The sequence below is a fragment of the Xiphophorus maculatus genome, chromosome 9 (genome assembly GCF_002775205.1).
Source record: "Xiphophorus maculatus strain JP 163 A chromosome 9, X_maculatus-5.0-male, whole genome shotgun sequence".
Lineage (NCBI taxonomy): Eukaryota > Metazoa > Chordata > Actinopteri > Cyprinodontiformes > Poeciliidae > Xiphophorus > Xiphophorus maculatus.
Window position 1 is genome coordinate 24,890,910 of NC_036451.1, and position 12,199 is coordinate 24,903,108.

Sequence of the window (12,199 nt, forward strand, 5' to 3'; positions counted from 1 at the left end):
GTATCATAAACCTGAGTCATACCAGATTGGACTGGAAAGAGTGTCAGTTTACCTTGTCTTATATATCATCACCTTATTCAAATAATGACCCAAGTCATTTTTTGCCAAAAGTTCTTTTTCGTCAACAACTAAAAAATAAATCACCATCTCTTTCTTTCCAAAAGATGTTTTAGACAAAACAAAAACAACACTTTTGGCCATTATTTGAGGAAGGTGACAGTGTAGAATTTGTTACGTTACAACGTTGTGCCCTTTGTATTTATCTTGGCTTCCTGTGATTTATCTCTTCCTGTGTGGAAAGCTGCACTCGCCATGACAGTAGTAACAGGGTCACCCAGTGCAACCTTGATCTGATTTGTGTGAAGTGATTTAACTTTGGGACAGAGGAACCCTTCTCTCCGAAGGCCGCTCTGCGTTTTATCCCGTCTGTGATGTCATCGAGGCCAGGGGTTTTTTTTTTGTTTCGTTTTTTTTTTTAAACCCGGCTGCCGTCTGCGTTTTCTCCCAGGTCGACTCCCACGGGAACATTCTGCTGACGTCCTTGGAGATCCACAACGAGGTGGGGAGGAACGAGGTCACCACCACCCTGAGCGAGACGCACAACTCCACCTCCATGACGTTCGACAACTCGGGGGTCCAGTACAGGAAGCCCAGCGCGCCCAACGAAGCGGGCCGCCACAGCCTGGACAGGAACGCGCAGTTCAAAAAAACCCGCCTGCGGAGACGATCGTCGCAGCTCAAAATCAAAATCCCCGACCTCACCGACGTGAACGCCATCGACAGGTGGTCGCGGATTATATTCCCCTCCGCCTTCTCCCTTTTCAACATCATCTATTGGCTTTATTACGCCCATTAACACACTGTGGTTTTGTTTTGTTTTTCTTGTTTGTTTTTTTTTGAACCCATCTTTGTCTCGGTCCGCTTCTGGAATCGGAGGGAACGTTTCGATGCAACTCCCCTAACGTGGTAAAAATCCCAAACATTTCTGGGCGTAGCGAGTGCAGACTTTGGCCGAGAGAGCCGTCACTCAGACTGCGCGACGTCACGTGGGTTTTTACCGGGGGGGGGAAAAAAAAGACTTGCGTGTACAGACCGCCACCTTCTGCTGCGACCTCTGTGAACAGCTTGGAGACAAAACATCTTTGCACCGCTGGAGATGCTGTTGCTAGGACACCGGTGTTTTTAACGTGATCGCATTATCGCAGGTCTCTTTATAACAATGATGCGGCTTTGTTTGTCTACAAGTCTTCACTTTGGCTAATGTGGACACTCGGATTTCTACCTGCAGACTAAAATCTGTCTTAATCTTTGGATGTTTTGGAGAAATATTGTGGTTTTTAGCTCAGTACAAGTGAAATCCCGTCTAGTGAAATCACTGATGAATCTTACAGTGCCTTGCAAAAGGATTTAAACCCCTCGAATGTTTCCACATTTTATCACATTTTAACCACAGATTCGAATGTGTCGATATTTATTTTATGTGATAGACCAACATGCACAAAATTGTAACATTTTAGGGGTGAGATAAACAATTTTGAAAATCTACATGATTCCATTGTTGCTCTGGCTGAATGTTTTAGGTCAAAGTCCTACTGGAGGGTGAACCGCTTTTCCAATTTCAAATTTTCTGTAGCTTTAAACAGATTTTCTTTTTTTTTTTCAGGATTGGCATCCAGACAATCTCGTATGCAGTTCCTTGGTGTTCATGACGCTGTTCGCTCTCTAACAAACTTCTTCACGGAACAGCTGGATTCATACTGAAATTAAATTACACACACATGGTTTCTGTTTACTAACCAAGACTCCTGGTTAGACTGTACTCCAATTTCGTTTGGGGCATTAGTGTGTCGATCTATCACATAAAGTCCCAATAAAATCAAATAAAGTTTGAGTTTGGCATGTGATAAAAGGTGAGAAGTTCAGGGAAGTTTGAACGCTTCTGCAAGGAAAGGAGAGCCAGCAGCTTGTTACGTAAAAACTGGAATCGGGTGAGAGTCGGCGACAACGTTGCCAAAGATCCAAACGTCTGGCGTTGCTTTGGAGTTTATATCACTAAGCGGTTCTCTTGCTCTTTAGCTCGCTTGGACCTCTGCAAACTTTCTGAAATGCAATGTACCAGGGTAAAAGCATATTCATTGTTACATGTTACTTCACCTTAAAATTCCTACTGTTGTTACTGCGAGAAAGGGCGATCACAGCCAGCACATTACTGACTCCTGCTTTTCTTACTCTCAGCCCATCAGACAAAGAAAGCTAGGAAATATGTTTACATAAAAAAATTACTGATGATGGATTATCTGTGTGTTTGTAAAAAACAAAACAAAAAAAACCCTTAGGTTTAATTTGGTCTGTCTTACCTGAAACAATTGATGTCATTATGTATTTGATGCTAACTTACACTATATAACATGTCTGTTCAACACCTGGCAAAGTATAGCCTATGTTTTTGCTTTGTGTAACATACAACATACAGCTGGAAAGGTACGGTATTCATTATCAAAAGAATGCCAAGCCAACAACAACCTAAATGTTTGGCTAAATGCAACTATCATTTCCATCATTAGAATATAAATATATATTTTTTCACCAATATCTTTGGCTAACAATCCAGTTAAGTAAACAGGGCTCTTATGACTTGGGCAAAAAGGATAGGCCATAATTCACTTTAGATGGATAATAAATAAAATGAGCATTATCTTCATAACACCTTAAAGGTCCATCAACTTCAGTGTGACCTGTCAACGAACTCGAAACTGACTGACTCCCTGCGGTGAAGTGCCCTGTTTCATAGCCACAGGCTCCGCCCACAAGAGTACAAACTAAAACAAAACAATTAGCTCTAACTCAAATAAGCTCTTATCAAAGTTTAAACAAATGAGAAAATAGGTAAACAATCACAGTATTGAAAAAAGGAACCTGTAAGCAAAATGCAATGCACAATTTGTCACACTTCCAAAAAGAATTAGGCAGGAAAGCAGAAAACAAAGACACCAGGTCCCTTCGAGTGCTTAGGCACCGATATGGAAATTTGGGCCGGCATCAATATTCGATATCATTTCTTGAATATTCAATATTATTTTAGAACATATATTTTACATCCTTTCCGACACCTTAAAAAAAAACCCCTCACTGCTGACTTCACCTTCTCTGCTTCAGTTTATTTTGAAAAATGTAGGGTTTTTTTATATTGGTTGTTAATATTGGCTCAGTGGTATTAATCTGGCGGTGCTGATACGTTACATAATGACTAATACCAGCTGATGCCGATGTATCGTTCAAATCTCAACTAATAATGGGAGTAAATAAAAACGAATTTACTCCTTTCCCAAGTCAAACAGAAAAATCCTTTCAATAAAACCTTTATTATCTTTTGTACTGTTAACAACTCTGGGCAAACAGCTGGCAACACATCAGGCTTTGATTAGACCATAAAAAAGTTTTGATTAAGCTCTAAGCTCTGACTGGTCTGTCTTCTGATATCTAGGCTGAGCTTCCTGTTTTAATATGAAGCTACATAAACAGACGTCTGGCTGGAAAAAAAAAAAAATTAAAATTTTCTTTCTTCCTTTTTTTTTTTTTTTCACCAGATGTTGGGTTCATATGGAAAAAAAAACAACTTTTAATTATTTCCCAATTTTGTCATCATGCTTTCTGTACCAATCTATTCTTGATATTTCTGGTGAAACTATTATTTACGGCGAACTTCACACTTTTCTTTCTTTTAGTCTCATTACATGGTGTTAGAGCAGTGACCGGGGCTGCCGTTTGAAAACTTGCCTTCAAGCCGTTTTCCTCGAAGCCTGGATGTACATACTGTGACAGAACATTTTCTCTCAGCTCCACTTAACTCACATTGGCTATCTTGTCATCATTGTTTTTGCTCAGTGATTTCCAGCCTTGCCTTGTTTCGTTTTTGTTAGTCCTCGCGAAATATTACAATTTCCTGTTTGTGATTGAAAAATACAAAAATCGAGCAAACAGTCTGAGATGATTCTCATTCTTTTCCTGAAGGCCCAGCCAGGAAGTGGACTCCCTCTACCCCCCCGACTCCTTTCCCTGCAAAGTAAGGAAGGGCCTACAAAGTTTGCACAGTAACTGAAAAAAGGGGGATAAAAAAGAAAAGAAAAGCTGCTGGCAGACACGGCTTGCGACGCACCATCTGCACTGCTTGCCTGAGAGGCCTGCAGCGCGTAGGAGTGACACCACCTGTCAGAAGTCCGCCGAGCTCTGCGACACGCGGGAGCTCCTGCCTTATGGAACACTAGCCTCTATTACAGGGGTGACCAAAGTGGGTCCTCGAGGGCCGGCATCCTGCATGTTTTAGTTCTCTCCCTGGTTTAACGCACCTGGATCAAATGATGGCTCGTTAGAAGGCCTAAGAAGAACGTTGACCTGCTGAAACGGTTGTTACTACCACCAGGGAGAGAACTAAAACACGATGGGTGCCGGCCCTCGAGGACCAAGTTTGGACACCCCTGCCTCTATAAGAAATCAAACAAAGACAGAAGAAGAAAACACTCCTGTGACTTTGGAAAGGTTTCTAATTATTTAATAAACGACTCCTTTTGAAAACTTGTTTATCACCTGCCTCTACGAATGAAAATCAGTCATCAGTTGAGCTGTACATGGGATCCACTAGCAGGAGCTCAACTCACCTTTTTTTTTTTGTTAATGACTATATGCACATTCGTGTAAGACTCTCACGTCCCAGGAAAAAGTACAGTGAACTATTTGTGAAGTTTACTTTTTTCATTCTTCTATGACAAGTAGGATAGCGTTAGCCTGGTCATTGTCCTATGTAATTCCACTAGATTTTAATCTTGTCTTGAGTTCTCAAACCCAGTAGACTTTCAATCGGGCCAATCAGCGAACAGAAGGACAAGCTGTGAACAATGACGCAGATTTTCTTCGCCGTTTTCCAAATGTAGGCCCGGTCCCAACACCCGCGCTACGTTTTACGTACACTCTGCAAAGCGTGTACTCGGCCGAAGTGAACGCAAGGTGTTCGAAAAAGTTGCAATTTTCGTACGTTTCACCAGGTTCTCCTTGCACCAAAGTGGTAGTAGCACAAAAAAAAAAAGTGTCTAACCCTAACGTTCTGGGTTCAGAGTTTTAACATAAACCGCGTGGACCGGCAACCAGTTCTGTGACGGCGGAAGAACACAGGCTGCCGCGTAAACGTAGGCGTGCAGCATGTTCAGAAGAGACAACTTCCCTGGGAAATAAAATAAGCTGGGACTGCAATAAACTCTGCCAAAAATAAAAAATAAAATAAATAAATAAAACACCCAACAACCCTGCTTTTAGTATTTGACTGTATAATTAGCGTTTTTAGGGGAAGCTGTCAGTTGGGTGGGCGAGAAAATGTCAGGCACACAAAAAGACAAAAATAAATAGCTTGATAATTAGCATTCAAACCAGTGCTCATTCAAAACGGGCGTCCAGAAGTGTTAGAAAGACAACGTTGGACTGCAATGAATGAAACGAAAATATATATGGAGGTACATTTAACCACTGGGGTCAGACAACAACGAGAACCAAAACAGAACCTTAACTCCGTGTCTTCATATCTTCTGATAATGGTGCCCAGGACATGTGTGTGTGTGTGTGTGTGTGTGTGTGTGTGTGTGTGTGTGTGTGTGTGTGTGTGTGTGTGTGTGTGTGTGTGTGTGTGTGTGTGTGTGTGTGTGTGTGTGTGTGTGCAATAAAAAAAAATAAAAAACACCAAATGGGAGATTTGATTGAGTTTCTTCGGAAAGCTGAGAAGAAGATAATTAGGCCGTGGCAATAATACATTTCTTGGTGTAATGAGACAGAGCTGGAATATCTGCACGCTCGCCCACAATAATGAATCGAAATGAGCGATATTAAACCTGGAGGCGGATGCAACAACACGAGCTAAGCAAGAGTGAACCCCCCGCAGCGACTTGGACCAATAATGCAAACAGTGATATTACCAGCAGCCTCCTTTTGCTTGTTTATTGGAGCCTTTTGGCAATAATGCTTGAGAGGAACAAAGGCAGCTGCTCAGAACACCGAGGCGGAAACGCTCCCGAGTAGGATCGAGTTACCGTCGGTCTCCACACCGATTCAACAAACAAAAAGAGCTTTTCCAGCTACCTGAAAACGCCACTTTTAGTTTTATTATGTTCTGTTTTTGTTTAGGCAAAAAAAAATGTATTTAATTTTTTTTTTTTTACACAGATGTCTCTTCAAATTATGTCGGTAACTATTAGCTTAGAGAGCAGGGTCGCTGAGTCTGATGTTTTTCCGGTCCTTCCAGAAAATCTTTTCAAATCACATGAAAAATCCTCTCGCTCGTTATAACTTCCTCATCTTTTCTGGCATTCTTTGACTTTCAGGTGGAGCATAGTCCAGGTTCAGCAGATAAAGTTGCGCTGAGATCAGTCAAAAGGTGACAAAAGTCAAAAACACAATTATAAAACCACAGTTCTATGTATTTTTCATTTCATAGCACAATCAGCCGTGCTACATTCAATTGTTATAAAAATGCTGTACATTTCAAATATGACTTAGGGGTAATCTATAATTGAACACCTTGAAATGGGATCTCTGTCTCTTTAAGAAGCTCTTTCTCTTTTTGAAACTCCGCCTTCAGGAAGTCATCACGACATGTCTCCTCTGTTCCCCCTTTAACGACGTTTTCACCAGCGTTTCATTGGGAAGTAGCTCCTGAGCGACGCAGGCGGGCGCTTCCAACAAACGTTTGCTAGTTGCTGCTGGCCAGTCTGAGGGGGCTGAGTGGGCGGAGGGCTCGGAAACCGCAACTGACCGAGTCAGGGGGAACCTGGCCCACGAAGGCGGGGCTAGGTCCACCCAGGCGTTTTGCACAGCTGGATGGTTGCCATGGGAGATTAAAAGAACAAGAATGAAAGAAAGCAACACTGTTTTTGATGAGGGAATGACATTATAATCAAAGCAAAAAAAAAAAACATAACCCTGGCAGATAAAACTCCATGTTTACGCATTTTTTTATTCAGTAGAAGAGTCCCGAGTTAGCAGCTGACCTCAGCAGGCTGCTGGAGTATTGCTTCTGAGCTGCTGTTTGTCCAGATGGCTCTGCCGCGCCAACCCGGAAACCCGGAACCAAGCAGGAAAGGAAAACTAAAGTCACTTGTGTTCATATACAAGGTAAAAAAAGCTGCACATAAAACCTAAATGTGTCTCCATCTAAGAAAATGTGAAGTATCATTCAATAAATGCATTTTAAATAGGTAGATAGAAGTAATTGCAGAATTTTATTTTTTATTTTTTTAAATAAGTAACAGGCAAAGGGACTGAATGATTCTGCTTCCTTTATCTCGCTCACTTTAGTGTTTCCTAAGAGTTTATGCAGAGAACATTGACTGAAGCATGTGTCCTTCCTTCCGAACGTCCTTTCAGGATGACTTATTGCGCTCAGCGTGGCGCTGAAAACCTTTTTTGACCCAACTGCCCCCATTAATGACCTTAATGGCCCAATTAGTGGGATTGTTCTGCCTACAGAGTGAAAGCATGCTGCTTCCAACCATGTTCAGAACCTTTTGGACCAGAGGTGGTCTTCAAGAAACAAGGGAAGTCCAGCTGGCTCCACTAAAGCACTTAAAATGATTGCTTTTCTTTTTTTTTTACTTACTGTCACTGCGAAGGTCACATTTCAGAGATCCTCTGCTGTCTCTTTAAACAGTCGTCCATTTTTTTCATTTGTCTCAGAACTTTGCACCGAAGCCTGTGTTGAGTGCAGAAAGAAAGTTTAATCATGGCGTTTAATGCTTTTTGTATTGCAGCATCTTTTAAAAAGTAAAAATGCTTCACCACCAAGCAGCAGCGTTTCGATTTTAGCAGCAGAAGTTGGCGAAACAGTTCTGAAAGCATAAGAGACCAGGTTGAAAACGGTGAAAACAAAACTTTAAAGCGTTGTCGATTTATTTTCATTCAGTTCCAGGACAACCAGTGCCCCACTGCTCTTGCGCTCCCTAAGTTTTCAAATGACATGTCAAGTCATTGGCCCGATCCAAGATGGCAGTTTGTAATGGTTACTTTTTTTTTTTTCATGCCATTTTCATGTCGTTTCATGCTTTTCCTTGCAGCGGAGAGGAGCACCAGCTTTGAAACCCGGACTCCCAACACTTCAGTAGCTCAGAGCAGCTGACCTTTGGTTGACGGTCTGTCACTCAGGCCCGTTTTAACCACTGAACTCTTTGAGTTTTCAGGTTGGCACAGCAAAAAAAACATCAAGGCTTAAAAATCCGCACATTCCACGACGCGAGCAATTTACGTCAGCTGTTGGCAAGTTACGGCGCTCCAGACTCCTTCTGACGGCGCAACAATAATTGACTATATATATATTTTTGTATTTTATTTGTTGCTAAATAGAAACTAGCAAACGCACTCTAAAAACGAATTGATCTAGACTAGCAAAAAGTCGCAACAAAATAAAACTAAACCATAACCAGAAACTCCAAACTAAACTTGCCATTAAACCCTTTCTTGCCTTTCAGATGTACAAGCTGATGGAGCCAAGCCTGTAGCTTGCAGCATCGGCTTTCTTTTATCCTCTCGTCGTCTGAAAAATGGAAGTAAAATGTTGTGGAATTGTAAAGAGTGCGTGCGTTGCACTTCAGCTGCTTCGCAGGGCTCATTTCTGCGGGCATTTTGGATCGTCGAGCTAAAATATCACTGGTTTTCAGGCGGATTTCGTTGAGCGCGCGTTCAGCTGGACAGACAGACGCAGTCGCTGTTCCAAAAACGCGCCATGATTAGCGCAAGGTCAGCAACCGTCACAGACAGTGGACAAAAATGTTTCTTTTTGTTCTTTTTTATAATTCTATTCGCATTTCTTATAGATAAAGTAAAGCTACATCAGAAAAAAGAACAACTGATTCCTCTCCTTTCTGGTCGGTCTGAGTGTTTGTGCAGCGGCGCTCCAAACGCACCTATCAGTTCTTCTCAGTAACTCCCCCTTCCTCCTCCCCCCCGCCTCCTCACCGCTCCTCATCTTGTGACCAAGTGTGTTTTCCCTCTGTGTTTATGTCGTGTTCGCTGGTAGGCGGATGAAATGGGTGTGATTAGTCAAGTGTGTGAAATGAAGCAAATTGGGCAGCCAGGGATCTCACCCACATAGCTCACCGAGTTCAATTATCTTCTGCTTTGTGTGCAGTGGGAGCCGCTGCAGCTCAAGGTAATGGAGATTAAAGTGGCCTTTAAGTGTACATCTTTATTTATAGTTAAAGATTTTTGTTTTTGTTTTTCTGGCCCCCCCCCCCCCCCCCCCCCCCCCCCCCCCCCCCCCCCCCCCCCCCGCACGTTTTGTCCTGTTAAATGTTTTCATGTGTGCAGGGGACAGAAAGCACAGAAGATGTTTCTTATTCATTAAACCTTTTTCACATTTTTTTTTTTTTTTTTTGCCTTGAAAGCACAAACTCAACTAATATTTTTTTATTGTTATTTTTTTCTGTGGTCAACACAAATTAGAGCATATCTAACTATAATCTGATGGAAATCTATTGCAACCAAATAACATCAGAATGTTGTTTAGAGATTAAAAATTCCATCATGAGACGGTAAAATGACATGACAATGTTGGTATAAGGACCAAAATGAAAAATAATTAATGTAAGTAGAATAATAACAGAATTTAAAGAAAAAAGAAAAATCATGCTAAAGAAACGTTTTTTTTTACAAATTGGTTTCTTTCAAATTAAACGTCTAAGACTTTAACCAACACAAAACGTTAGTGTCTGTGTTTGGTGAATGTTTGGCTGAAACAAGCTGGATTTTCACTCAGTGTTCGGCGGGTAGAGGATTCAGAAATGTTACTCAAGTGACGGTAGCAATACTTAATAAAATTACTCACGTAAAAATAAAAAGTATAGAATAGTAAAAAAATAAAATAAAATTAACCCTAAAGTAAATGTAACTAGTTACTAGCCATCTCTGGCACCAATGTCTGCATGGTTGAACTCTGTGTACTTGAGCTTTTTTTTTTTTTTTTTTTTTGAATTTTCAGCCAGTCTGACCACAACGTTGAGGTCATTGTCTTTTTGTGCTGCAGCTTAAAACCTTTTGCACAAAGTGCAAAATTCAGTTTTAATCTCCGTCCTTTCTGCGCGCTCTGATCAGAGCTGCGTCCCTTACGTCACGGTGTCACTTCCGCGGTTTATTCAGCAGTCTGCGTCGTGGCGCCCTGACCTTTACGCGCCCGGTGGGCTGCCGGCGCCGCAGGAGTCAGTCAGCCGAGCAAAGTGATTGTGGGCGCTGACCCTGCGTGTAACGGCGTCCAGGGTCCAGGGTGAACTCCGCCTCTCGTTCCAAGCGAGAGGCGGAGTTCACCCTGGACAGGTCGCCAGTCTGTCGCAGTTGATCAATATACAGTATATTAGACAAAATGCAATGTTTATTGCCGTTTTATAATTATAACGGTTTTGCACAGCACATTTGCTGAAATGTGCTTCATGAATAAACTTGACATTACCCGTCTGCAAGAGTTCGTACACAGATTTATTAAAGTTGCCCTTCATTTTTGAGGTCTAGTTAGTTCTAGTATATACTATAGAATAATTGTCCTTTTCCAGACTCGCATTCTAAAGAGCTCAAGGGTTCAGAAAGTCTCTCAAGTTGAAATGTGACTACAAAGAAGCCCAATTTGTTTTAAAGCAGCACAATCAAAGTCCTCCTAACCCAGTGCCCTCAATAGTCTTTTAGATCTTCATATCTAGATAGAAACTTTCACCCAATCTCTATTTTTATCAGTATCTTTTTTTTAATTATTATTGTTTTTTTTGTTTTTTTTATAACCAGAGCAGGCCGATCCGTGGTAGAGAACAGATCTTGTGTGCAAGAAGCAGCTGAAGGGGCAGCTTTGAAAACACAGAGCTGATGGGCCGAAAAAAAAAAAAAAAAAAAGAGAGAGAGGAGGAGAGGCTGCCAGCTTCAGCAGCAACATCAATACGCTGCTGCATCTCCACAAGAGCACATCACTGCTACTGTACATTTAAAATGTAGGAACTGTAACACACCAACACACACGATTCGAATGTAATCACACTGTTAAATCATAACAGGTATGCCAGGGTTACTCCGTCTTTCTTTGTTGTTTTTTTTTTTAAGAAAAAAAAAAATGCTATTTTTATTGTTAAAAGTACAAGACGTCCAGAAAATCCCTCCGGTGAGAGTGTGTGTGTGAGTCGGAGCTCGTCTCGTACAGAGGCTACTGCATCAGACACTCTGCGCTCACTTTGACGCAGCGCCAGACTTCTTTTTTTTTTCTTCTTCTTACTCTGAGAGGTGTGAAGGAGCTGCACTCTGCCGCGAGGAAGCAGAACCCGCGCGACGGCCACGTCTCTCCTTTTGCTCCGCACCATCGGTCCCAACGTTCACACGAAGGAGAAACGTGCAACACAGCAGTGGAAACGTATCCTACATTCAATAACGTACTTACTATTTTTCTATATGAATCAAAAACTGAACTGGAGTCTGGCTTTTTTTTTTTCTTTTTAAGCGCTCCTTCACATCAAATGAAGGGAAATGAGGCGAAGAGCGAACAGAAAGCAGGAAAACGTTCAAGTCGAGTTTATTCAGCGACGAGGCAGCTCAAAGTGCTTTACGTCATAAAAACACAGTGCAGTGAAACAAGCTATTTCATTTATTTCAAACTGTTTTTTGAAAAAAAAAGAGAAAACATGTCATCAGTAGGACAAGAGAAAACATGTGCACACAGAACCAAGAACAAAATAATCAGCTTACCGCTTCCTTTCTGTTTGAAAAGGAGCAGGAAAAAGTGAACGCTTATTTAATCCGACGCCTTATCTCAGTTTAATGAAATATATCACTTACAGACTCAACAATTATCAGAAATTTGTTATTAAAACCATGTTATGGTCTTCAAAAGGCTACAGAACCAAGACAGAAACCACTGCATAAACCAAATGATTACAAACTGACTCATAACGCGACAAGAAAATCTACAAGCCCATAATAGTAATAATAATGGCAATAATGAAAATTGTAAATAACAACCGGACAAACGGCATCAGAATAACTACCAACTCCTTTCCAAAGTGGCGCCTCCATCCTCCCACATGTAACGTGTAAACGTGTGACTGATGTGCGAGACGCGTGTTCACGGCACACTGTGGCGTTAATTCGACGCCTCGCATCATGTTCCACATTTATCTTCGTCATCAAGTCCATACATTTT

At 41.6% G+C, this 12,199-nt stretch overlaps 1 protein-coding gene across 2 annotated transcripts in view; it reads left to right on the forward strand.

Moving 5' to 3' along the window:
- Positions 1 to 3,530, forward strand: part of gabrb3 (gamma-aminobutyric acid type A receptor beta3 subunit) — a 52,802-nt gene extending 49,272 nt beyond the window's left edge. The window contains exon 11 of one of the 2 annotated variants that reach the window (XM_023339986.1): positions 509 to 3,530. In XM_023339986.1, the coding sequence (XP_023195754.1) occupies positions 509 to 856 (348 nt within the window). In that variant the 3' untranslated portion in view covers positions 857 to 3,530. The remainder of the gene's footprint in view (positions 1 to 508) is intronic. The other variant, XM_023339987.1, reaches the window with a different exon arrangement.
- The last annotated feature ends 8,669 nt before the right edge of the window (positions 3,531 to 12,199 follow it).